General features: G+C 32.9%; 1 protein-coding gene across 1 annotated transcript; it reads left to right on the forward strand.

The window, feature by feature from the left end:
• The first annotated feature begins 36 nt into the window (after positions 1-36).
• Positions 37-27,663, forward strand: LOC132713865 (WD repeat and HMG-box DNA-binding protein 1-like). The gene is made up of 26 exons (XM_060696568.1): positions 37-217; positions 2,400-2,511; positions 5,472-5,623; positions 7,085-7,193; positions 7,690-7,787; positions 9,684-9,732; positions 9,977-10,069; positions 10,501-10,607; positions 12,250-12,334; positions 12,700-12,747; positions 13,156-13,318; positions 14,196-14,362; positions 15,059-15,243; positions 15,557-15,804; positions 15,973-16,087; positions 16,443-16,551; positions 16,814-16,875; positions 17,147-17,261; positions 17,845-17,976; positions 18,643-18,827; positions 21,685-21,809; positions 23,533-23,615; positions 23,983-24,111; positions 25,759-25,838; positions 26,110-26,245; positions 26,715-27,663. Exons 1-26 carry the CDS (start codon positions 144-146, stop codon positions 26,943-26,945), a joined length of 3,192 nt encoding a protein of 1,063 aa, XP_060552551.1. The 5' UTR covers positions 37-143; the 3' UTR covers positions 26,946-27,663.
• Positions 27,664-27,906: the final 243 nt, after the last annotated feature.

Consider the following 27,906-nt stretch of genomic DNA (forward strand, 5'->3'; position numbering starts at 1 on the left):
GGTATAGAAAGGAATAAAACGGGATAATACAGAATTTATGCACGTTTTAGCGCACTTTGTAAACAAAAAGAGTGCGGGAATCTGCAAGTATTGTGCTAAACATTGAATTCGTGACTGTATCAACCTCCATTAAAATCTTAATTATGCCGGCCGCCAAATCAATGCGTTATGCCCACAGTGACGGTTTTACTGACGTTTGTTACGAAGAATCGGGAAGGTATTCTTTCAAAATTTGCTTCATAACTTAATTCGTCCTCATATTAATTCGTAACTTTCGTCTTACTTCCATATCTGTCAAATTTCTCACACTCTTGAAGAAAAAGTGGCATGTCGAGTCACAAATAAAATACTTTAACAGCAAGAAATAAAGAAGGGAAAGTAAACCTGCCAGATGATAGGTATTTCTACCTGAAAATGGTTCAAATTTCAAGTCGAGTTCAGAAGTATAGTCTCACCAAATTACAAGAAGTAGAAATTGAAAATGTTCAAAGAAGAGCAGCCCTATGGATTAAGCTAGATTATAGTCAAACCTAGCTTCAAGAACATGCTTTACTCCCTGAAGGTTCAAAAACTGGAACTCATATAGATGCTAGTACAGTGATTTATCTAGATGTGCGTCCCGCGTAAAATATGTATAAAAGTAAAAAAATACGCATGGTTTCAAAATATGTGCGTCCCATTTGATGCATGCATTCATCAGATGAATAATTTAATTTCAGACTATTACAGGGACAAGACTCATCCCCCATTTGCCTAAAACGTTAAATCCCAGGCAATTGTTGCTTGTGACCGTAACAGCCCATTTTCGGCATTTTGGTTCCAACCCCATCAGGGGCAAGTCGTTGTTTCCTTGAGAAAGAAACTTTACACTCATTGCTCAGTACTAGTTGGTTCCAGGAACGGATTCGAAAGTGTGTCTATAAGCTTATAGTTTCCTACACAATTAAACTAAAATAAATTTTGTAAACCAAACATGTTGATTAATATTAAAACTTTAGTCTGAAAAAATCTCAATTGTGAAATAATTAAAAAACGGTCATTTAACACTTCGGCATGTCTAAGTGTGTACACATACCCCAGCTGATTACTAATTAATGCTGTGCATATACATGTGAAATATTTCATAAATTTAGTACCAAAAATAACTATTTATATACTAAATATCACTTAATCCCTTGTTTAAAAATACATACAGATCATATCAAGGATCTGCAATTGAAAATGTATTTTTTCTGCTAAGATGCATTTATTTTGTGACAAGACTCATTGATTTGGGTTTGTTTTCAAACATATGTGTCGTCAGATGCATTGTAAAGAATTTCTAGATTAATCACTGCTAGGATATCCCTTTTCTACAATAGTGTTCACCATGATCTGGTTGCTATCCCTGCAGAAGAATATGTGACACCCCACCCCTAAACATCACACCATGTCCATCCTCTCAGTCTGTGTTATAGGTAATTCACAGCAACATCAGACTATTCTCATTCCACTCCCTATCCCAGAGCAGTTCATTGCACTCATGGCTTGCATTGGACATGTCTCAGCCTAGTTTTCCAGCCCTCCTATTTTTAACAATATGCTTCCTTATCCCCTTTTAAACAACTCTTTCTAGTTTTCTTGCACTTTGTCTTTGTTCCAACGAGGGGTTTGACATTAATGGAATATAGATACATGTAGATAGTCATAATATAGTTCCTCACATGGATCAGAACTTAGAATAATGCCAGTATTCAATGAAGAAATTGAATGTTGATGTATGGAATAAAAACGGTTCTGTTGCATTAAGACCATTAAAGCTAAATGCAAATTGCTTAGCCACTTTGGCAGATGAAATGTACATCATCACAATACATGCTACTTCTCTTTCATACATGATGTGTGCATCTGGTATATGTAATTAACAAGTGTTAACAAGGATATGGAATTCCTATTCTGACTTGTCTGATTTGACTTTTGGCTAACAAACCAGTAGATTTTTTAATGTTGTGTTTGTCACAGGCATGTGAATTTGTGAGCCACAAATAAAATAGCCCTATTCCAGGCAGTTATTTCACTCTGTGTTAAGCTTTTGGGCAGAACCTCTGACTGGTTCTTTCTCAGCAATTGCCCAGTGATCAGTTAGGTAAATATGATCATGATAATTTTGAATAGCAAAGCGGTTTTGGCTCATTGAAAATGGACAAATTTGTTCATGTTGTAAGACCATTACAAGGAATTAAATGGGCCAAAAACTAGTGACACACAGTATTATAAAATAATACAAAATGACAGTACAACATGTTAGTTAGTTGTTGAGTCATACAAAGTTACTAATTTATTGCACTCTCTCAATAAATCTGAAGTTGTCTATTCTTTATCATATTATGTATATAATATAGTAAATGTTATGTTTTAAGGTATATATTGACTTGTGGATCTGATGGTGATGTGAGGATATGGGATGGTATAGAAGATGATGATGCTATCTCTCACAGGTGTGGAGACAAGTCATTTGCCATAGCCATCAAGGTGAAGATATTGCTATAATTATTTTTTTTATAAAAAGTACCTAAATAATCTAAATGCACATTATTTGGGAGAGGGACTCCAGTATGTAGGACACTTTTATTTAGAGAAACCAAGTTGTACGGTACCTCTTGAGGCTCTGTGAAGTCTTATTTTTTTTCTTTCTTTGTCTGCTTAGGCCATCCTTAAAAAAATGTTCGTTTGCAGTAACGCAACCGACTCACAAAATTTGTCCCTACTCAAATTTTTTTTTCATGGTCTGGATAAAAAATTTTTTTTTTTGGAATCAGAAAATTATGCCTTGTGCTTTGTTTTCGTTCTTTTAAAGGTTAATAGAAGAAATAAAATGTAGGTCTTATTAAATTAGAATTCAGTTATCAATTTATTAATTGTTACCAGATTATCAAAGCATATAATGTCCAGCATTTTGAAATTTCATGTTTATTTGGGAGTACAGTTCAATAAAAAAAAATTAAAAAAAAAATCGACCTACCTACCCACCTTGAAAATTCTGGGTCGGGTTACTGCAAACAAACATTTTTTAGCTCGACTATTCGATAAGAATAAGTAGAGCTATTGTAGTCACCCGAGCGTCGGCGTCGGCGTAACCACTTATGTTAAAGTTTTTGTAATAGTTCAAATATTTTCAAAGTCCATTGACATATGGCTTTGAAACTTTGCACACTTGTTCACCATCATGACCCCAACCTGTAGACAGGAGGAGGTAACTCTATCAAGCATTTTGACAGAATTATGCCCCTTTTTCAACTTAGAATTTATGTTAAAGTTTTTGTAATACCTCAAATATTTTCAAAGTCCATTGACATATGGCTTTGAAACTTTGCACACTTGTTCACCATCATGACCCCCACCTGTAGACAAGAGGAGGTAACTGTATCAAGCATTTTGACAGAATTATGCCCCTTTTTTCGACTTAGAATTTACGTTAAAGTTTTTGTAATAGTTCAAATATTTTCAAAGTCCATAGACATATGGCTTTGAAACTTTGCACACTTGTTCACCATCATGACCCCCACCTGTAGACAGGAGGAGGTAACTCTATCAAGCATTTTGACAGAATTATGCCCCTTTTTTCGACTTAGAATTTACGTTAAAGTTTTTAGCTCGACTATTCGATAAGAATAAGTAGAGCTATTGCAGTCACCCGAGCGTCGGTGTCGGCGTAACCACTTATGTTAAAGTTTTTGTAATAGTTCAAATATTTTCAAAGTCCATTGACATATGGCTTTGAAACTTTGCACACTTGTTCACCATCATGACCCCAACCTGTAGACAGGAGGAGGTAACTCTATCAAGCATTTTGACAGAATTATGCCCCTTTTTCGACTTAGAATTTACGTTAAAGTTTTTGTAATAGTTCAAATATTTTCAAAGTCCATTGACATATGGCTTTGAAACTTTGCACACTTGTTCACCATCATGACCCCAACCTGTAGACAGGAGGAGGTAACTCTATCAAGCATTTTGACAGAATTATGCCCCTTTTTCGACTTAGAATTTACGTGAAAGTTTTTGTAATAGTTCAAATATTTTCAAAGTCCATTGACATATGGCTTTGAAACTTTGCACACTTGTTCACCATCATGACCCCAACCTGTAGACAGGAGGAGGTAACTCTATCAAGCATTTTGACAGAATTATGCCCCTTTTTCGACTTAGAATTTACGTTAAAGTTTTTGTAATAGTTCAAATATTTTCAAAGTCCATAGACATATGGCTTTGAAACTTTGCACACTTGTTCAACATCATGACCCCAACCTGTAGACAGCAGGAGGTAACTCTATTAAGCATTTTGACAGAATTATGCCCCTTTTTCGACTTAGAATTTACGTTAAAGTTTTTGTAATAGTTCAAATATTTTCAAAGTCCATTGACATATGGCTTTGAAACTTTGCACGCTTGTTCAACATCATGACCCCAACCTGTAAACAGGAGGAGGTAACTCTATCAAGCATTTTGACAGAATTATGCCCCTTTTTCGACTTAGAATTTACGTTAAAGTTTTTGTAATAGTTCAAATATTTTCAAAGTCCATTGACATATGGCTTTGAAACTTTGCACACTTGTTCACCATCATGACCCCAACCTGTAAACAGGAGGAGGTAACTGTATCAGGCCTTTTTTTTTTATCAAGCACTAAGAATAGTCGAGCATGCTGTCCTACCGACAGCTCTTGTTGTAATAGTTCAAATATTTTCAAAGTCCATTGACATATGGCTTTGAAACTTTGCACACTTGTTCACCATCATGACACCAACCTGTAGACAGGAGGAGGTAACTCTATCAAGCATTTTGACAGAATTATGCCCCTTTTTCGACTTAGAATTTACATTAAAGTTTTTTGTAATACCTCAAATATTTTCAAAGTCCATTGACATATGGCTTTGAAACTTTGCATACTTGTTCACCATCATGACACCAACCTGTAAACAGGAGTAGGTAACTCTATCAAGCATTATTTTTTACTATCAAGCACTAGAATAGTCGAGCGTTGCTGTCCTACCGACAGCTCTTGTTTAAGGATGGCCTTATGGAGACTATGTTAAAATAAAAAATGTACTCAGTATTGTTTTTGCTTGACAGATTTTTTCCATTGTTAATATTTTTCTCATTGTTCTCAGGGCTTTTTAACAGGTTGGGGAAGCAGTCCTGCCTTTGATTTTGGGGAAACATTGCTCGATATATTTGCAAAAGGGGAAGAAAAAACTTAATTCAAATTTTAGGGAAAACTGCATGCTTTTAAACTAAAGAATTTTTCTTTGGGGAAGCAGTCCCATACTGGCCCCGGCTATAGAAGGAAAAAAAGCCCTGGTTCTTTTGATAGTTACTTGCGATATTTGTGTTCTTTACTCTTAGAGCCTTAATTCTATCAATGTTTTTTTCCCTTAATTCCATCAATGTTGTATTTTCTTAATTCCATCAATGTTGTATTTTCATCTCAGGGAAACCGCTACTTTGCAGCAACTGATACAAACACAATTCAAGCATATACATTTCCTGATGGTACTCCAGATGGTATTTTGACAAGATTTACTGCCCCTGCCAATCACATTGTTTTAAATAAAAGTGGTTCAACTCTAGTTGCTGGTGCTAGGTATGTTCCTATGTATAATTTGTATATTTGCAGCATTTATTTTTATGCTCCCCGAAAAATTTCGGGGGAGCATATAGTCGGCGCCTTGTCTGTCTGTCAGTCCGTCCGTCCGTCTGTCCGTTGTCTTGTCCGGAGCATAACTTGAAAACCCTTGGAGATAATTTGTTGAAACTTCATACAGTGGTAGAGGGCATTGAGGGGGAGTGCAGTGTCAAAGAACCATAACTCTATTTTGCTCGGTTTTTGAATTATCTCCCCTTATAGAAAAATCTTGTCCGGGGCATAACTCTCAAACTATAAGAGATATCAACATGAAACTTTGTAGGTGAATAGATCTCAATGGGTAGATGTGCAGTGCATAAGAACAATAACTCTTTTTGTCCTAATTTTGGAGTTATTGCCCTTTGTTAATTTTAACACTTTGAACTTTGTCCGGAACATAACTCTAAAATTATAAGAGATATCAAGATGAAACATTGTAGGTAGATAGATCTCATTGAGTAGAGGTGCAGTGCAAAAGAACTATAACTCTGTTAAGCCTCATTTTTGAATTATCTCCCTTTTTAGAAAAATCTTGTCCAGAACATAGCTGTAAAACTATAAGAGATATCAACATGAAACTTTGTAGGTAGATATATCTCAATGGGTAGATGTGCAGTGCATAAGAACAATAACTTTTTTTGTCCTAATTTTTGAGTTATTGCCCTTTGTTAATTTTAACACTTTGAACTTTGTCCAGAACATAACTCTAAAATGATAAGAGATATCAAGATGAAACATTGTAGGTAGATAGATCTCATTGAGTAGAGGTGCAGTGCAAAAGAACCATAACTCTGTTAAGCCTCATTTTTGAATTATCTCCCTTTTTAGAAAAATCTTGTCCAGGACATAGCTGTAGAACTATAAGAGATATCAACATGGAACTTTGTAGGTAGATATATCTCAATAGGTAGATGTGCAGTGCACAAGAATCATAACTCTGCCTTGCCTAATTCTGGAGTTATTGCCCTTTGTTTATTTTTACTTTTTGAAGTTGTCCGGGACATTACTCAGAAATCATAAGAGATATTATCAAGAAACTTTGTAGGTTGATAGATTACATAGATTAGAAGTGCAGTGCAAAGAACAGTAACTCTGCCGTGCCTAATTTTGGAATAATTGCACTTTGAACTTTTTCCAGAGACATAACTCTGAAACTACAAGAGGTGTACTTTCCTGTGTCCAAAACCTATTTGGGGAGCATCACCCGGCTCAAACCGGGCTCTTGTTTTAAACAATGATATGACAATTTATAATGTTAAGTTGTTTGAAATATTAACTTTTGCGTAAACTTGCTGTTAAGTCTATGTATAAACAAATATTTTGAAGTATTTATTGGATTTTAATTGAAGAGATCAGGCAGTGTGTAAAGGATGTTTGGAATGAGAGTAATTTTTATGTAAAAGAATGTGTTTTTTCCAGTGATTTTACTATAAAGATTGTTGATGTGAGCAATTGTAGTTATAAAACCTGCCAGGGACATGAAGCACCTGTACTCAGTGTGGCTATAGATCCAAAGGAAGAATTCTTGGTTGGTTAATTATATGATCTTTTTCCTTTTCGTTTCATCATTAAAAATGAATTAGAATTCAAAAAGTTCAAATTTTATTGATATTTTACAGTACCTATTATTCTTGTATAGGAAATGTATTCAAGACATTAATTGATCTATCATGTCATTGAGATTCCTACTTTATTTGCTATTTGTCTATTATTAACAGTAAAATGGTTTAAACATGGTGTCATTAAAGTAGTACATTCTACTAGATGTATCTTGTACTTAATGCCTATCTATTTAATTTTTTCTTTTAAGTACAATGGTCTGATAATGACTTGTCTTGACTCCATGCAAGCATTGTAAATTTAGGCCAGCATTCACAATTGACTGGTTAAATTTTTATGTTTAACTTTTTAACATAAACACAGACTGAACCAAAATGCAGACTGGTTTTGTGCTATACTGGTGACATAGGCAACTCATTATTACCATAAACAATCAGTGCTAAAAGTTTTTTATATTTATTAAGGTTTCTTCAAGTTGTGATGGAACTGTCCGGCTATGGAAGATGAGTGATCGTTCACAGATACAATCTTTCTCTCTTCTACCTAAGTGTAGTGATGCGAGGTATACAAGATTCTTATTTAGATATACAGTTGACTCTCAATAAGTCAAAATCGCTTTACTCAAAATCCGCGTAAGTCGAAGAATTTCTAAAGTCCCGTCAAATTTCCTTCTTTATCTTTGTATTTTAACTCCGCTTATGTCAAATTTTGACTTACCGAGACTCCTGTTTAGTCGAAAAGAAAATTTGGTCCCGTCAATTAAAGTCTAACATATTTTCATCTTAATTAGTCGAAGTGTGAAAACAGCCGACTGATCAAAGGTCGGCGACATCAAGGTGAGATGTTGTCACTTGTGATTTACACGTTTCATAGTAATTTTTAATTGCCGGTCATCATGTATTGTTAACACGTCGTATAAGTGGCTTTTATCTGTTTCAGCACTTATTTGGTTTTAATAGTTAGATAACTTAAAATTAAAATTTAATTACATTTTTAAAGAAAGTTGATTCGTGCCAGTCTGACGGGTGTTAGTCAAATAACAGCCTAAGTATTGATGTGTGTTATCAAAAATAATTAATGTTCCGTCATTTTGCATACATTAATTTGTACTTCCGGTTCATGATAGTTGCTACTTTCGTTTTCGTCCGATGATCAATTAAATCAAATATAATTGTGTGTTTATGTTTCACTTTTAATTTACATGTATTAAATTTTGAATGATATATTTTTGTTCATTTATAATTTGAAGTTGTAAGTGATTTACCGTCATTTCAACGGTTAAATATTGTAGCATTGCCGCTAACAACAATAACAAACCTACTTCTTTGCACATTTAATCAGGCACGTATATAAAAAAAATATACATGTACGAATGTCAACGAAATGGCGGCAGTTTCACGTTACTCGAATTCCGTTTCTCTCGAAATAAAATGCCCAGTCCATTGTATCTCAATGTATAACTAGAACTGATCCTAGCCCTTGTGGTAACATCTTTTGCTGTGTAATTCAATAATAGTGCATACAAATTAGATTTGTCTAAGCAAGTCATCTGCTCTAAAAATCTTGAATTAACATTCAATTTTAATCCATTTTAAGACACAGTTTCATGCATTGTTGCTACTAGAACAAAATTTTAATGGAAACAAAAGCGATTTGATTATGATTTTGTAAAACATTAGAAAAATTATGGGATGCAAACGATAAGTTACACTCTTTTTGTCATTGTAGGTGTTTTTTCCCCCAACAAGAATTTGCATTATTTTATGATTTAGATATTTTGCAAGGACTTTTGAAGGGTTACTATTATTTTGCACTCTTACAGAATGTTGCTTATGCTTTGATGTAGTGAAGAGCTTTAAACCTTTATGAAGATGGATTCATATGAACTTGTTTGCAATATATTTACATTGAAGTGACAATCTAAAATTAAAATTGACCAAGTTTTTAAATAATTTTTTTAAGAAATTTACTGAAAATGTTACTTTGCAATGAAATTTGAATTAAGAAATAATATATCCCAAACAGTGATTTTATCGCTCAATAACATCACTGTTTGGAGTTCGGATGCGAGGAATTATATCACGAGGGCGTAGCCCGAGTGATATAATGATGCGCATCTGAACGACAAACAGTGATGTTATCAAGCGATAAAATCACCGATTTGGATATATTATTTCGATTCTAACACGACATCAACAAATAAATGCTGCCGTACCTGATATTAAGCAAAATTGCGCCTGATTTGTTTCCGTACTTATTTTAAGCGCGTCAGATTCTTTTAGTGGTTACGTCACATGTATAATGATTACGTCACATATCTAAATATAGAACGTCAACTGTGACTCTGTTGCATAATAACACACACTTTCGGTTCTTCTATATTCAATAGTGAAAAATGCGGGTCGTGTTAGAATAAAGAATTTAGACATTGTTGTGCATGTTTCTTTTATATCAACAGTTTGTCAAAAACAATGTGTAGGATGTGCTGGGAACCAGAAAATGGGAAAGTGAGTAATGTTTGGTCTATGTTTCTGTACCAAAATTATTTGAAAAGGGGAATTAATTTAGGTTAGTAAATGCTTTTATGGGGGAAATTTCATAGAATTATACTTATTGCTTCTTTAACGCTATATGCTATGATTTTAAATTATAAATTAATGCAAAAAACAAAAACAAAACAAAAAAATAAAACTGAAATTGTAAAAGGTTATGGTTACAAGAATGATAAGATTTGATGTCTATTTTATGTAGATACTCTTCATACCAGTTCAGAAAGAGATTCATATGTATGAGAGAGAAACATGGAAGAAACTATCTACCTTGACTGACTCATCATTTACTGAGGTATAGTGAAACTTTGATATTTTTCAAAATTTTAAAAATTTGTGAGATGTTGCCTGTTGACTCTCTGCAAGAGATATTGGTCTATTTTACAAAATTTTACATTTAGGATATTAATCTATAGGAATTAAATTTCCCCTTTATGCCCGTCCTACATTTCTCAATGGATTATAACCGAACTTTTACAGAATGCCCTGGCCCATATTGTCAGTAATTTGTATTTTGATCAATTTTGGCAGAGTTATGGCCCTTTAATTGTTCCACTTATGTGATGATAATGGTGGGAAGGTTGGTTTTGTGAGAATTTTAAGTTTGTAAATTTTGTGATTTGATAGATATATTGGTATGGTATTTAAAGATTTTTAAAGATGTTTTTTTCTTTTTGAAAATGTGTATTTTTGTTTCTTAATATTTTAGTATTTGAATATTTATAGCATGTATCAGTGCTGGCTGTTAGTCCAGATGGGAAATACCTAGCAGCAGGAGGGTCTGATGGTTGGATTTGTGTGTTCAATCTACAGTCCAAGAAATGTGTTGATAAGTAAGTGATATTTTTTCTATACATTCAATAAGTATAGATATAAATGTTAGCATGTTATTGTATTGATGCCTTTGTTTACAGACTTGGAAATGTTGTTTATGAACAGTCTTGGTTTGACCTTGTACATGTATTTCTATTTTAAAAACTGCTATAGCCTTGGTTTGACTTACTCTTTCTTATTTTAAACTGCTTTTGACTGTCTAGATGTATAAATGATCCCTATTTACAAAGTCACTGTTTCAAACTTTCATTATAGTTAATATCTGTTTAATAGAACTATCTATAGTATCTGAAAGAAAGGGAAAGGCAAGTAGTTAATGTGTCTGCCTCTCAACCTGGGATTGTGAGTTTGAGCCTTACTTGGTCACAGCCATGATTCCTCATATGACTAATAGTGGTGAATTCTAAAGTCTCTAGAGTTGTCCAAACAAACCTAAAGCTTTCAACATTATAAACCTAATATTGATAATCTCATTCTAGCTAAAATATAATATTGATAATCTCATTCTAGCTAAAATATATATTTATACCCCCAAAAACGAAGTTTGGGGGGGTATATAGGAGTCACCCGGTGGTCGGTCGGTCGGTCGGTCCAGACGTCTGTTGCATTTTCCTTGTCTGGACCATAACTTGAAGACTAATGGTTGGAATTCAATATAACTACATACAATGGTCAAGCACATTGAGAGGAAGTGCAGTGCACAAGAACCATAACTCTATCTTGACTAATTACAGAGTTATTGCCCTTTGTTACTTTTCCTTGTCCGGGGCATAACTTGAAAACTACTGGTTGGAATTCAAAACAACTTCATACAATTGTCAAACACAATAAGGGGAAGTGCAGTGCACAAGAACCATAACTCTATCTAAAGTAATTACAGAGTTATTGCCCTTTGTTACTTTTCCATTGCTTTCTTTTGTCCGGACCATAACTTGAAGACTAATGGTTGGAATTCAATATAACTACATACAATGGTCAAGCACATTAAGAGGAAGTGCAGTGCACAAGAATTATAACTCTATCTTGACTAATTACAGAGTTATTGCCCTTTGTTACTTTTCCTTGTCCAGAGCATAACTTGAAAACTACTGTTTGGAATTCAATACAACTTCATACAGTTGTCAAGGACATTAAAAGGAAGTGCAGTGCATAAGAGCCATAACTCCATTTTGACAAAATACAGAGTTACTGCCCTTTGATACTTTTCCTTGTCTGGAGCATAACTTAAAACGTACTGGTTGAAATTCAAAACAACTTCATACAATGGTCAAGCACAAAAAGAGGGAGGAAGTGCAGTGCACAAGAACTATAACTCCATCTTCAGTATTTATAGAGTTATTGCCCTTTGTTCCTTTTCTTTGTATTTCTGGACTTATTACAGAGTAATTCAATAAAACTTCTTCAATGGTCAACCACATTGAAAGGAAATGCAATATACAAGAACCACAACTATCTTTAATTGCCCACAACCATAACTCTATATTTCAATTCTTTTACAAGGTATTCTGTTACTAGTAACATCCTCATTTCCGAAGCAGTTTTGTGGGGGTATTAATCACATTTAGTGATAGTTCTAGTTTTAAACTAAAGTGTATATTAAAAGGTATGAAAGTATTATAAAAAGTATATTGATTATTACAGACATAAGAATGAGAAAGGGCTCTCTATCATGTCTTTAGCTTGGAATCCAAAAGGAAATATGGAACTTGTTTTCTGTGATAATCAGGTATGTTAAGTAAGGCAACCTATGTTTTCAGGTCAAAGTGCATTAGTTTTACTTCTACAAATATTTATCAAGTTGTGTACAATGTAGTTCTTAAAAATCCTTTTTTTTACTGACAAGTACTTTTATCAAGTTAAAACTCATATGAAGAATTATATTTATTTTACTGTAAAGTGAATGCAATTAGATGAATTTAGTAGATTAGAATAGCTTTTATGCAATTTTCATTTTATCCCTTTTTTTCTCTACATGTTGACAGAATACCTTGAGTAAGACGGATAAACATTTTGGCTGTACTTAAATATTTAGTGAAAGGACATGTCTGGCCTTTAATATGTTACTAATTCTCTCGTTTGTTTTGATTCCAGGGTCAACTTGGACAGTTAAGTGAAATATCTATAACAGAAAAAGAAAAGGTATGTAGGTTTTTCCACTTCATTTTCATAAAATTTTATGCCATGTCAGCAGAAGATTTTTATTTATAATTATACAATGTTCAAATTGATGTCAAGCTAATCAAAATCCTTTCCATGAAGACTAGAAGGCATAAATCTTAAATAAGCTAACCTTTGGAAAACAATTTTTATTTAAGAAAATAAAAAAAGGTGCATTATGCACAAATTTCTTGCATGAACATTTTCAGATTTCCTCGTACTGTATTACATCCAAAACATTTTAGCATTTTTGCCATAGGTTTTGAAAGCTTGCCTCAGCATTCTGATACTATAGTTGTTTGCATATAAATTAAAGATACATAAACCATATAAGTATGAAGCAATTTTGTGAGCATAAGTATAATAATAATGATTATGAATGTTAAACAGGATGATGAAGGTAGTAGTAAGGTAGCGAGCGGTGTATTTGATGATGAAGATGATGATTTTCTCATACAAGCTACAAATGATGATGATACAATGGCTAGTGATGATGACATGACAGGTGTAACATCTAAACCTACACAACCTCTCTTCTCAGATGATGATGGAGGTAATTTTACTCACAATTTATGCTCCCAAAAAGGGAACCCACTTAGTCATGGCTTTTTCAATTCATCTGGAAACTTTGTCTGGAATATTTTTCAGAAACTACTGGCTTGTATTTATCGAAATTTCAGTACAAATCTGTGCATATTAGCTGCATGTTCTGGTTTACTATTTTTCACTACATTTGCCCCCTTTATTGCCTTTTCAGCTGTCAATTTACCCAGATTATTTTCTCATATACATCTTTATTTTTAGCATTAACATGCATGTAAGGGTCATAATGGGGGATACCTTCATGTAAGATTTTCTGCTAGTTTCCTGGTTTTACACTGGCTTCATGTTGTCTCTGAAGTGAAATAAAGCATTTTAAAAACATCAAATCTTCGCCTTTAACACTGTAGGCTAAAAATTGCCGAATTTCTTTAGTTCTGAAGGTATGACTCGAAAAACCCACCAGTCATTTGAGTGCTTTGATGATTACTTAATGTGCAGAACTTTTATCATAAAAAAACCCCAACTTTTATCATGCCATTTACACTTCTCATGATAATAAAACATGTGTCCCTTTATGAGATATTGCTTGTCATGGAAAAAATGGAAAGTTTTGCTTCGGGTCAGTCACTAGCTTTTCTTTAAAATACAAAGTAAATAATATAAAAGTTTAGTTAAATTTTACCTTCTTGAATTTGCTTTTGACTCTCAATCCTTTCCTACAGATCATATATGGTGCTCCTTTCCTGGTTATAATAATTTTGTGCATAAATCCAGGAAGGTTACTTTGTCAATTTTTCAAATCTGATTTGTTATGTGTCTACAAAAATGCACAAAGGGCCCCTATTGTATGACTTGAAATTCAGCAACAAAATGTATTGAACTTGCAGATAGTATTCCTGACTTCAAGAAAGCAGATGATGATGCCTCAAGTATAACCTCTGAGAAGTCTGAAATACCAAAGCCAGAAGTCCGCATTGAGGGATTCAAACCCACTCCTCTACAGAGGCCCTTTCAGCCTGGCTCAACACCTGAACATCTTTCTAGTAGGTTTATGGTATGTATCTTTGACAATTTTTACATTAGGATATTTTAAAACATCTTCTGTTATGAAAGTAGTTCATTCAACTGGTAATTGACACTTACTGCGATGGACACTTACATTTACAGATGCCTTCTACAGGGGCTCCCTAGTGGTAAAAGTTGCTGACTGGGTCATTTGCTTCACATTTCTGTGGATTTGAAAAATCCTGAATCTAAGTGATATTGAAATTTTTATGTTAGGAATGTGCAATAGCAAAACGTCTGCTCTTCCTGTATACTTTGGTTAAGAGACTTTGATTTCACGTCACAGAAGTTTGCTTGGGTTATTAGGCAGTGCTCTTTTGCAAGAAAATGACAAATGACACATCTCTCAGTATTTCTCTAAGTGATACCTCTTCTTCTATTATGTTTTCAACTGACTAAAGTTACAATAATGGAATAAAATAAGTAATGACTAAATTATTAAATTTTTGAAATTTTACAACCAAAATGAAAACAAACAAAATAGCTGAAATTAAATCGAATCATGTGACTGAAAGTTCCAATATGTTGCCTTATTATGTTGGTGGTCTGTTGTGAAGCATATTGCAGAGTAGATCAGATTGGATGGTTGAAGAAAGGTTTGTGGTTATATCAAGGTGTCTGAATGATATCAGAGAGTAAAATGTTCGAGTACCCTGTCATCACATTTGATTTTTGTCACTTACAGGTGTGGAACTCTGTGGGAGTTGTGAAACAGTACAACTCAGATGATGAGAATTCTATTGATATAGAGTTCCATGATACATCCATACATCATGCTATGCATATAATGAACAACTTTAATTACACTATGTCAGACTTGTCTACTGAGGCTGTTGTCCTAGCAACAGAGGGGGATTCTGATGCTGCAAGGTAAAAATAGTTTGTGATTAGAACAATTTTGTTTTAAGCAGACTGGTTTTTTGTTTATAAGTCAACAAAGACGTCGACAATTGTAAGACAGAATTTTCTGAAAGTTCTTGTTTCGTTCCTTGTGGCTTTTAAGTACTAGAATTAAACTTGTTTGGATTAAAATAATTTGAAGTTTAAAGGTAATTTTTGAGCACATGAACAACCTTCAGATGTTAAGAGTTTTCAATGATTTTTACTTTCTTGTAACCTTAGAAATTGTATAGATAAATTAGAAACATTCTATATTTGTTGATATATATTTCTTTTATTCCAGTAAACTCACTTGCATGCATTTTTCATCCTGGGACAACAATAAAGAATGGAGCATTAGTATGCCCGACGAGGAGGAGATTCAGTGTGTTACACTTGGTGAGGGATGGCTTGCAGCTGCCACAGAACTTAGAAACTTGCGTCTGTTCTCAGTGGCTGGTGTACAGAAGGAGATATTTACCCTGCCAGGACCAGTGGTGTGTATGAGTGGACATCAAAACCAGCTGATGATTGTTTACCACAGAGGAATGGGTATGGTTAAAATAATTATTTTGTTTCAGAAATTATGCCTGAATTGCTGATTAAATCATTTAAAGATAAAAAATTAAAATATGAGAGATAATTTGAATTTTTTCAACATAATATTAGATACACCCTAATTTCACAAAATATTAATATGCTGATGACATATTATTACAGGAATACCTGGTGAACAGTGTCTTGGTGTTTCTTTGTTGGATGTAAGAGAATGGAAGAGGGAAATCCATGGAGAACCTTTACCATTGTCATCTAAGTCTACATTGGCATGGGCAGGGTATGTAGTCTCTGCTGTTATGTTTGAACTATGTAGTTTTAGAAGGAAAAATAATACTTTAAATTATGGTGTCACAACAAAGCTATTGGCTATATCTACTGCATTGACTGAACTGTTTGGAACTGTCAGGTATGGAAGAAAGGTACTCAGCTTGCATACAAAATATAATTAATATGCTTGACAAAAAATAGTGCATGGAGATAAGAGGTTTTATTTTTCAGGTGTTATTTAGAAAGTCATCATCATAAGACATGTACAATATCAAGGTGTCTTGAAAATTTGCTTTATGAAGCTAGAATGCCCCCATAATACTATGATACAGTTTCCTTTTATCAAATGAAAAACATATTTTCAGGTTCTCGGCTGAAGGAACACCATTTTATATGGATTCTACTGGAATTGTGCGAATGCTTTGTAGAAATATGGGTAAAACATGGGTACAGGTTGCTAACACAAGGACAAATGTAAGTTTTAGATAATGCAAAGCACCTTAACAGATAAAAAGCCTATGTTTATTAAGTATGAAAGTGTGCAATTTTTGTTGCAAGTGCTTTAATTGAATTATTTTGAAGTATTTTTTAAAAAAATAATCATTAGTTTAAAATCTTTATCAATTAAAATAAACCCTACAGGACATGTGAGTTTTAGAGTAAGTGTTGAAAAGCAAATAATATGTTAAGAAACCTCCTGCATGATTTGTGTTTTAAAATTGATAATGTTTTACAGGCCAAAGGAAAATCAGACCATTACTGGATAGTTGGTATCCATGAAAACCCCCAACAGCTCAGGTAATTTTACCATTACTATATATATAATGACTTTTAAATAGATTGACATGACACTTTCTTTTTTAAGTCAAAATAGTAAGGGGTCATCATGTGCATCATGTCAGTAAACTTAAGAAAGTTCATTGTCTATGTTCTCAAGAAGAGGCACATGAGGTCTTTAGCTAGGAAGTCACTATTTGTTATTCACAGTGTCCGTGTTAGATAAAAGTGAATAAAGATTGAAAATAATGAATTATATAAATAAAAAGGAGAAAGAGTATATTTGTTGTAGGTGTATACCATGTAAGGGCTCAAGATACCCTGCCACTTTACCCAGGCCAGCTCCTGTCATTTTGCCCTTCCAGATACCTTTATGTGAACTTGCCACAGAGAAAAGTCAATATGAGGTAATTCTTATGCTTTTTATTTAACTGTTTAGCAAATTTATTGTTAAAAAATATTATTTTACATAATGTTGTTTTTAACCAGTAAAGAGTTTAAACTTTTTGTATGCACGTTTGAAAAAACTTGTTAAAGCATGGCCCTACACAGGCTTGCTGCGTCTTGTTTTGTCTTTATCATATCTTCTTGCATGGAACGACTTATGTAGTACTTGATAAAAACGTTCACCACCATGAGAAAAAGTGTTATGTGTGGACCAAATGTTAAGGTTACACTTAGAGATAGGAGGAATACCATTGTCAGGAGCATATCTTCTACAGACATGGATGGTTTTAGTATTACTTTATAAAGATGTTCATTATTTTGAGCATCTTAATTTTTGTGACAATGGCACTCTTGTTTAAATATAATAATAATGAAATGGTTAAGGTACAAATTGGTGTTTGAAGACTAGTGTTACAAATATTAAAGTACTTATGATAATATGACCTAGCAATAACAATAGATAAATTAGATATGCATTATTATTAAAACACATTGCCTATATAGTTATGTTATTGTATCCAAGATTATAACGAATATTTTCAGGAGTCATTATGGAGGACAAACCTACTGTCAGGACACTTTGATCATTGGACCAGACAAGGGTTTGAGTTTGATGAGACAATTAAGGCCGAGGCCCTTAAACCTGCACAGGAGGCCCTCATGAAACTATTTGCTGTAAGTCATTATTGATAGTCAGTTTGTTATACTGCTGTATAGATTTTATTCAAACTTATTTTTGGAACAAGTTATTTTATTACATGAATGCCAGTGCATCGAGATACAATCCAGCATTGCATGAAATCATCGAAGTGATAATTACTGGTTATTCATCCAAGAAAGTGGTTAGGTGGATTGGCTTTTGAAAAATGTATTAAAATTGGGGGAAAAAACAACAGATAAACAAAGCCTGTGCTGAAGATTTTTGGAAACTAAAAGACTATTTCTAGGCATATTTATCTGATGTTGTATGTTAGCAATTTAAATAGGTGTGCACTAAAATAAAACATCATTGGATTTGAATGTTGTTCAGTCTAATTCTTACAAAAAGAAATAAAAAAGTGAGTAAAAGATAGATAACTAATAAAATTGATTTGAATCGGCTCTCGGCAGTATACATTATCATAACATGAACAATAGCATAAAGCCCTAGAAAATTTCAGTTTTGAATTACTGAAAATTGTTGTTGTACAACAAAAATATTTTTTATACCTAGTCGTCATATGTCAGGCATCTTATGAGAATTTTCAGGACATTATTGTGGGGCTATTTCAAACCATCATTGGCTTCTTTGTATTTTATTTTCAAAATTTTCAAGCTATTAATGTGTTATATGTATCGTAGCTTTCAGCAAGATCAGAGAGGGAAGCTCGAGCATTGGAGGTATGCGATATGATGTCTGACCAGCATACGTTACAGTTGGCCATCAAATACAGCAGTCGTATGCGATACATGCAGCTGGCACAGAAAATCAGTGAACTGGCTGTAAGGAAGGCAGAGGAGGAGGAGGCTAAACAATATGCTCAAAGGTAAAAATATGATCACATGTGTTGTCAATTACAGTTGAGCCTTTCTAGTCCCTACACTTCTTATCTGAGTGAACATATTCTTTGGTCATAATTATTTTTACTCTTTCTTTAAATTAATGGAGGAAAACCTTACTTCACCTAGCTCCAGGTGATTCTTACAAATTATTTTCATGTTTTACTCTGAAATGAACCTCTTAGGCCATCCTTTATAATATATATGTTTGCTATTGCCGACCCAGAGTTATAAGGAGTGGGTCGGTAGGTAGGCTTTTTTTTTTTTTGATATATGATTCTTACTGAACGTAAGTTATTAGTATGTTGTAACAGATTGTGGAAATTTGGACTACACTATCATCATCGGCGACGGCAAAACTGACATGTAAAAGACAGTCAAAAACAATAAAAAACATGTTCACTAGTAATCATAACATGAAATATAAAAAATGACTATGTAGACATAAATTCAAGCATGGTCAAATTACCGATGTGATAAACTAATCCTGCGTAAATATTCCCGTACGACCTGGAAAAATTATAGTGGAACACCAGGACATTTCGTTTTCTCGGGTGTTCATTACTCATTTTATTACACGTCTGTAAAAAATAGCACACGCGAGATTTGTCTCCTATAATTTCTGAATGGCGGATATTTGAACCCCTGTTTTAAAAATGTTAAAATATTTCATTGTTAGTTACTGAAAATTATCGCCGATTGTTGAAATTCCATAACGCCAAAAGACACAAAAACACTCGCGCAAAAAGTAGCATCCATAAATAAAGGGAATATAATGTTTCCATTGTTAAATAATAAATACAAAATTTACACACGAAATAACCTCTGACAAATGACTTGTCGGCTCTTCTGAATAATCTGTGAATCTTTGATGTTTACACACCTGTAGTTGTTGCCGAATCATCAAAGAAGTGCCGACACTCAATTGACTTCCACCTCTTTTTTTATATATCAGAAGAAAACATCAAGGAATGATTACACATGTTTAATTATTGCTCAAGTAAAAAAATTTGTTGGATATTTATTGTGTCAATTATTGACATATTATTAATCGTAAGTGCATTTTGACATGGAGTTTAATTAGACGTATGTATATCTGTGATTTTGATTGTGATATTTTATTTACATTTTATATGATCTTGAAGATATTGTGCATTACTTGTGTCTGCTATCAAAACAATAATGCATATGAAAGGACCGCAGCTTCCAAAAATTTATTTTTTCGGTCAATTTTATGACAGAATCCCCACAGCTACCAGAAATGTTTTATTGCATGGGCTAAGTATTTAATCTGTGTCGGCAGTCATAAACAAACGAAAATGTACTCCAAAGCACATTAAAATTACCACATGGTAAACTAGTGACCATATAAATGCTTTACAAATATTCATTAATTGTACAAACATTATTTTTAATCCCGTTTCCAAACCTTAATTTGATATGTTCTATTATTAGTTAATTCAACTTAATTGCCGCGCGTATGCAGTACTGAGTGACGTAATGGAAAATATCCTTCCCTGGTTGGTCGCTATTTATGTAAATACTTTAAATAGTAACGCACAGAATGCCCTCATGAATGATCACTCGTTACTTTACATATAAATGTGTGATTTTCCTCCAATTCTATTTTTGTTTTCGAGGGAATTTTTGAGGTCGATGCCTTGGCTGATTTGGCGGAAATAAAAAAAAATCTGATTTTTTTAAGCTGAAAAAAACTTTTGAGTCGGGGCATTTTCGCTGGGTAGGCCGGCAATAGCAAACAGATAATTATTTAAGGGTGGCCTTAAATCTCTACAATTGTTTTCTAGTTTGTTTCCATAGAGTTTATACCTCATTTTTTTATCACATTAAATGTTTAATGGGCTTTATAACTTGAAGTCTTAGTTTCACAGCATCATTGCATTGAATTATTGACTTTATGAAAAACATAAATTGTTAAGCTTTATCTTTTGTTTCATATTACTATAACACAATTATTATGAAAATATTAAATTATTAAACAATATATAATCAGGTACTATTATATCATGTTGTATTGTGAGGAAAATATCGTAAAAGATAAGCAAAAGTTGGTGATTCTACCCAGGTATATGTTTTTTGTATGGATGGGCATTTGGGGTGGTTCTTGTTTAAACCTGCAACTTGACTATTTAAGCCACTAGATGGCACTGGGGCAGATTTTCATGGTATTTTTGACATGCTTCACATCTAACAGCCCTTTTTTGAAATAGTAAAATAACCAAGAAGTATTTTGCCTAAAAACTTTTTGTATAACTTCTTTGCAACATTTTTGAAATAAAATGGCAGAGAAAATATCACAAAAGATTCACTTAAATGTACTTTGTGAAAAAAAAATCAGTTAACTGTCAAAAATTTGAAAATTCCGGGGCGGAGTTAATGGGGTCATGAACTGCAGGTTGTAAACAAATACAAGTGGCAGTGTTAACTTTCCAGTAGAAACTTGAAATATTACTCTAGGAAGGGAGCTGCTTATCAGTAATAGTCTGCTATAGTGTTTGTTTACATCAGCTAATTTTAGCACAGGTACAGCGTCCCTTGCATGATTTATCTGATAAACACGCCTACAAAATTCTCCCTACCAGGGCAGGGATTTTTGCGGCTTTAAAGCTGGTAAAGTTTGATGACCTTAACATAATAAGTGTGATGACCGTAACAGAATTAGGATTATTACCTTTAACAGGTTAAGTGTGATGATTTTAATAGAATTAGTGTCACAACCTTTACCAAATTAGTATGATGACCTTAACAGAATTTAGAGTTAGATGAAACCATAAAAAATTGTAATGATAATATATAATAAAGTAAAAATATTTTATTGGGTAGTTATGAGGAAGAATCTAGGTCAACACCGTACACAAGTGTCTCTAGGGCAGAACAGTACGAGACAGAGTATATAGAGGAAACACAGGAACAAGATGTTGATATGGAGGAAGATGAGAGCTCATCAGGTGACTATAGACATTTTATTATAGTAATTAATCTTGATGGTAACTAATTCTACCTAGGCAACCAGTGCAGACCAAGATTAGCCAGCTTATCTGTGACATCTTATCACTGGTCATGGTCTGCACTGTTCATTATTGAATATTCAGTCAGTACTAAGATTGAAAATTTCCCCAAATATACAGATCTTAGTAGTCTTCTAATGTTAGGTAAAGATCATTATTGTTTTATAAATAACTTCTCTGAAAATTATTGTGTGTTATTTTATTAGTCCCCTACCGGTTTACCGGAGGGGACTTTAGGTTTACCCTCCGTCCGTCTGTCTGTCCGTCCGTCCGTCTGTCAGTCCGTCAGTCCGTCCGTCCACAAAACTGGATCCCGCGATAACTTGAAAAGTACTGAAAATATTTTTATGAAACTTTGTATATGGATAGATGGCAGTATGGAGATTATGCACGTCTTTTTCTTTTCTTCCTATGTTGAAAATTCTGGTTGCTATGGCAACAAATAGGCTGAAAATATGGCTAATTTTACACATAAACTGGATCCAGTGATAACGCAAAAAGTACTGGAAATTTTTTTATGAAACTTGACATATGGGTAGATGGCAGTCTTGAGATTATGCACGTCTTTTTCTTTCTTCCTATGTTTGAAAATTCTGGTTGCTATGGCAACAAATAGGCTGAAAATATGGCAAATTTTACACATAAACTGGATCCAGTGATAAAGCAAAAAGTACTGGAAATATTTTTATGAAACTTGACATATGGGTAGATGGCAGTCTTGAGATTATGCACGTCTTTTTCTTTTCTTCCTATGTTGAAAATTCTGGTTGCTATGGCAACACATAGACTGAAAATATGGCAAATTTTACACATAAACTGAATCCAGTGATAAAGCAAAAAGTACTGGAAATATTTTTATGAAACTTGACATATGGGTAGATGGCAGTCTTGAGATTATGCACGTCTTTTTCTTTTCTTCCTATGTTGAAAATTCTGGTTGCTATGGCAACACATAGACTGAAAATATGGCAAATTTTACACATAAACTTTATCCAGTGATAACTCAAAAAGTACTGGAAATATTTTTATGAAACTTAACATATGGGTAGATGGCAGTCTTGAGATTATGCATGTCTTATCTGTTCTTCCTATTTTGAAAAAATATCAGTTGCCTTGGCAACAAATAGGCTTAAAACATGGCAAATATAACAATATTTGTGATTAGTCAAAAAGAGTTGAAAATTTTTATGAAATTGCATCTTTAATTCAAGAGTCTCCTGTTTAAGAATTTTGCTTTTAAAATGTGATATTTTGGTAACAGGGATGTTTCATTAATAAAATATTAACTTTAGAGTGTCCTTCAGTCCGTCTGTCTGTCTGTTCATAAAAACTGTTTCCTGTGATCACTTTTAAAGAACTTTTCCAACAAATTTACTTAAAATAGAGAAAAATTAAAACATTAGTGAATGGCCCTTCAGAATGTTGATTGGGTTCTAACTGGTAGGGGACTTATGGATTGCTTGCAATACTATGATAATTGCTTGTTTTATAGTGTTTAGAAAGATGCTATTCATAATTAGGAATATAGTATTTTATCCACTATAAAATCTGAAGAAAAAAATCACAATCTGCATTATTAAAACACAGTTGAGAAATATGAAACCATATGAAATTTTGTTTCTAAATTTTTCTGTGTACATTAACACCTGATTTATCACAACAGGACCGATGTTAGCTATCAAGGTCAAAGAAGACAAACAAGACAAGTCCCAGAATCCCTTCAAGAGCAGATCTAACCCTTTCAAGGTAATCTTATACACATGTAAAATGATTCTCAATTTATGTATTTCATTGAAGTTTAACTGTATTTTATTGAGTTGCTGTAAATTCTATCTCGCCCATTATGATATACATAAAAATTCTATACAATTTCAGGCTAAATAAAAGGCTTGTGAAAAAACATTTAATGATCTGACTTATATTAGTAATTTAATTAGAATGACTTGCTTTAAATAAAGTATTGAATCTCTTCTCATAAACCATCATAGCTAAAAGACCTTGGTAACTTCCCAATGGTAAGCCATCCAGAACAATTATGATCCTCTTCTGTTTACTGTCAATGCTGTGCTGAGATTTTTTTAAAGCATATATGTGTTTATTTTGCTGTGTTCAGGTATCAAGTCAACAATCTAGTTCATCATTCACCAAGGGTACACAGGTATTTGATAGTATGTCAAAGAAGAAAGAAAAACCCTCACCTTTGTTTCCACTGGATACAAAATCAACAAAATCACAGAAAAAGGTTTGCATGTTTACTTCTTCACCAATTGGTATTGGCATTTAAAGTAAGGGTGTAACGGTACGCTCACCTCACGATACGATACATATCACGATACAGGTTGACTAAAGAAAATTGTCTGTAATCCATTTAAACTTTATATTTTCACACAGATGTATTATGCAAAATTAATTTAAAGTTGTGATGTAACAACATGTTTTCTATTGACATTTTGATAGTTAAAGTAAAAGGCTAAAAGCTTTAATATTTTCTGAAGCATTGAAAAGTAAAATACCTACAAGAAAAATATCATTCAATAAAGAAGTACAAGTGATAGAAACATCACATTTGCATTGTCATATGATAGGTGATAACTATTTTGGATAAATTACTCAAGTTTAATAGAAAAATTTAAAATGTTCAACAGTTAGATGTACTGGATGATACAATTTGCGGACTACGTGTAATAATGAGCATAAGCTGAACACAAAAATTATTTTACTTTACTCACTTATAACACATTCATAATGGTTATAACGTATTTACTAACAGTTACATATATCCGTTGACAGTATGGAAAGGTATGGAAAATATCCAACAAAATAGCGTAGCCATAACTCTAAACAACTAGCTGTCTGTTACAGTGTTTTGACAATATTTTGGATTCAGTAATGTGGGGTTTATTTGCAAAAATGTCAAGATATCATATCATTTATTCACGAATTTCAGCTTGCCAAAAGGCAGTTTCAGCCGATGGTCAGTTCTTACAAAATAACAATACGTCAGAAAAATAAATTCAGCACATTGAAATAGCAGTCAAAGAAGACATTTTCCTGATTATTTTTTCACCTGAAATCCAAAATGCTTCTATATTTTGACTAAAAAGACACTGACCCTGATTTAAATTCATCTTTTACTAAAGATTACTGCAATTTTTACTAAAATAATTACTCCCCTTGAAAATGGTTTTTAATGCCGTCCCATACCATACAGGTGATTTGTCGTACCAAGAACTGTACCAAATGAAAACGGTACGGTATACCGCGAGTATGGTATGCTGTTACACCCTGAATTTAAAGACATGTAGTGTAGGTCAGTCTGCAACAGATCACAAACTAATTTGTGTCTTTAATAGAATACTTTTGGATATACATGTAAGCGTGAATGTAATTTAAATAATTAATAAAAAAGTTTTGGACAAGTTTAAGAAATTTATTGGATGAATTTTAAAATTACTTAAAAAAAAGTTAGGGCTTGTGATATTGTCTTAGATATTCTCTTATGAATAAGTGTGACTGATTCTTGTTTAAACACAAATAATGAAAATGATGGTAATCTAAATGGATGAGTGTTTAACAGTTGCTGTTTTATGATTACCACTCATCGCTACAGGCTTTATTCTCATCAACTTTATTGAATTCTATATTAACAGAACTTAAGAAGCTATTTAGTTAGTTTACGGATGGTCAATCATTGTATTTCTGTGCATTCTTGTACTGGAACTGGAAGTAATGTAAAATAAGGCATTTTATGTGAACTAAAATGGTCACATGCCATAAGTGAAGGACCCATATGATCTTTACATTATTCTTTTGACTTATAAATTATACAAATATCTGGGCAAAAAAAAACAACCTGAACTTGATGACCATATATTTGTGTGTCTTGTAGGGATCACAGCCTAAGCTATTCATGAAAAAGAAATCGGAGCCGGTTAAAACAAACAAAATTGAAGAGGCAGCTTCTCAAAAGTAAGTCAACAAATTTCTAATTAATAATATTTTTTTATACCTTACTAGTTAACAAAATGGGGAAACAAAATTGATTGAATCCACTGTCTTTTCTGTATTAAGTAATAAAGTTGTTAAATACTAGTAGATAAGAATGTTTGGTTTAGAGTGGTTTAGAGAAATATAATCAATTAGCTAGTGTTACTTGTATCAACTACAACAGCCCTTTTAGATTTATTTACTGATACTGTCAAACTACTTACATACAATATTATTTACTTGTATGTTTTAGACCTGCGTCAGCTTTTGACCTATGGTTGGAGGAGAACTGTGAAAGATTGAAGGAAAGCCATCAGGAGACTGACGAGGAAGAGTTCAGTAAATATGCTGCTGAACAATTTAGGGCTTTAGCCAAAGAGGAGAGACAGGTATAGTATATCAACATTGTTTGTTTGAGTTTTCGTGATCACATCACATTATGTCTGTCGTTAGTTGCTCATTATTTCCCACATATTCTTTTAACAGTACATTGTATATCCAAAAGCACTGAGTCAAGGGCTAAATTCAATATTGACCCTACTCTTTTGGTCACAATTGTTTTAATGATTTATATAGGAAAAGCTTTTTAAAATCTACTTTGCTAAAAGACCTTGAGTTTAGTTATAGGGATGGTAGAATTGTGCAGCGAATCATAGGTTGTATAAAACATGCCTGTTCTCTTGTTTGGGTGTCAGGCTTTTTACCTGTAGGCAAAAAGGTTAAAAGATGTTTCTCTTCTGAAGACCTGGAGCTAAACTTATTAATACATATCATTGTACAAGGAACTTTTTCAAAATAAAAAACAACAATATAACTGATCATAAATCACTTGGTTTATATTTTTATATTATAATTCAGACTTGGGTGAAGAAAGCGAAGGCTTCAAGTGAGAAGAGTAAAGAAAATAGTATTGATACAGAACCGAAAGATAACTCTGAAAACAAGAAGAGGAAACGTGATGATACAGATTCGGAGGAGGGTGTCAAAAAACACAGAGACAGTATAGAAACTGATGTTAAAAAGACACCATTGTCTCAAACAACTAACTCTAAACTTGCAAATTTTGCCTTTAAGAAAGATGATAGTTAATTTATATATTGTAAATGATAATGTTATTTAAAATATTATATGTATACTAATTTGTATGTGAATATCTATATTTTATATTCAATTATAAAGCTTGAGTAATTATTGAATAATGTTGCATGTCTGTCTTGTGTTAGATACTGGTGAACTGACCTGATTAGTTTAACATAAGGCATAAATAAGTTTGAGTCTGACTTAAGTTAAAAAAGAAAAGAAAAATAACAAACAAAATCAGGTTGATATATTATTGTACCAGTACATAAGTCTTAACTTTTCCTGTTTACTGAAAGGAATGGCTCCATACACAAGACAAACAAAAGTATCCTAAATAGTAAGAATGTTGAATGCTTATTTCTCCTTGTTAAGTTTTTATGCCAGTTTTGCCCCTTTTTATAAATGAAACATTTGTGTCAAGTTTGAAAATCGAAAATCTTTCTTAATTTAAGTAAAAAAAAATGTATTTTGGATTTCTTTGTTTCCTGCAAGTAAATAGCTGACTTAAACTGTGGTTTAATCTTTATTAGATCAGAAAGATTGTCTTTCAACACAATTAAATATACATGTATGTTAAACAACTAAATATTGGATAAAAAAATGGGCATTGATAATAAATCAATGGAGCTTAGGTACATTATTTGTATGTAGACAAGTGGCAATTAATACACTCATTTAATTTTGTTTCAAGTTCATTTGTATGTTTTTATTGCAATAAATGGGAGAATGTAAAAGCTGTTTGTTAATTTTTGATGAAGAAGAAAGGACAAAGTGAAAATCATCTGTTGTTTACAATTATAGTTATTTCCATTATTCATGTGCGGAAACCATTTACATGTAATAAAGTTCTGGAGGGATGGTAGTCTCTGTGATATTGGGCAGAAGGACAATTTTGTAATTGCTACACATTTAAAGTTGCCATAGGATCTTGAATGTGTTTTGTATTAACTAAAATAGTGTAGTTGATAAG

This window comes from Ruditapes philippinarum, unplaced genomic scaffold (genome assembly GCF_026571515.1).
Source record: "Ruditapes philippinarum isolate M1 unplaced genomic scaffold, ASM2657151v2 ctg635_1_1_1_1, whole genome shotgun sequence".
Lineage (NCBI taxonomy): Eukaryota > Metazoa > Mollusca > Bivalvia > Venerida > Veneridae > Ruditapes > Ruditapes philippinarum.

Bases quoted from the DNA above. Each gene is read 5' to 3' on its own strand.
- LOC132713865 (XM_060696568.1), top strand. From the start codon at position 144: ATGCCGGCCGCCAAATCAATGCGTTATGCCCACAGTGACGGTTTTACT. The intron at 5,624-7,084 runs GTATGTTCCTAT...TGTTTTTTCCAG, and splicing joins ACTCTAGTTGCTGGTGCTAG to TGATTTTACTATAAAGATTG. The intron at 16,876-17,146 runs GTAATTTTACCA...TATTTGTTGTAG, and splicing joins GAAAACCCCCAACAGCTCAG to GTGTATACCATGTAAGGGCT.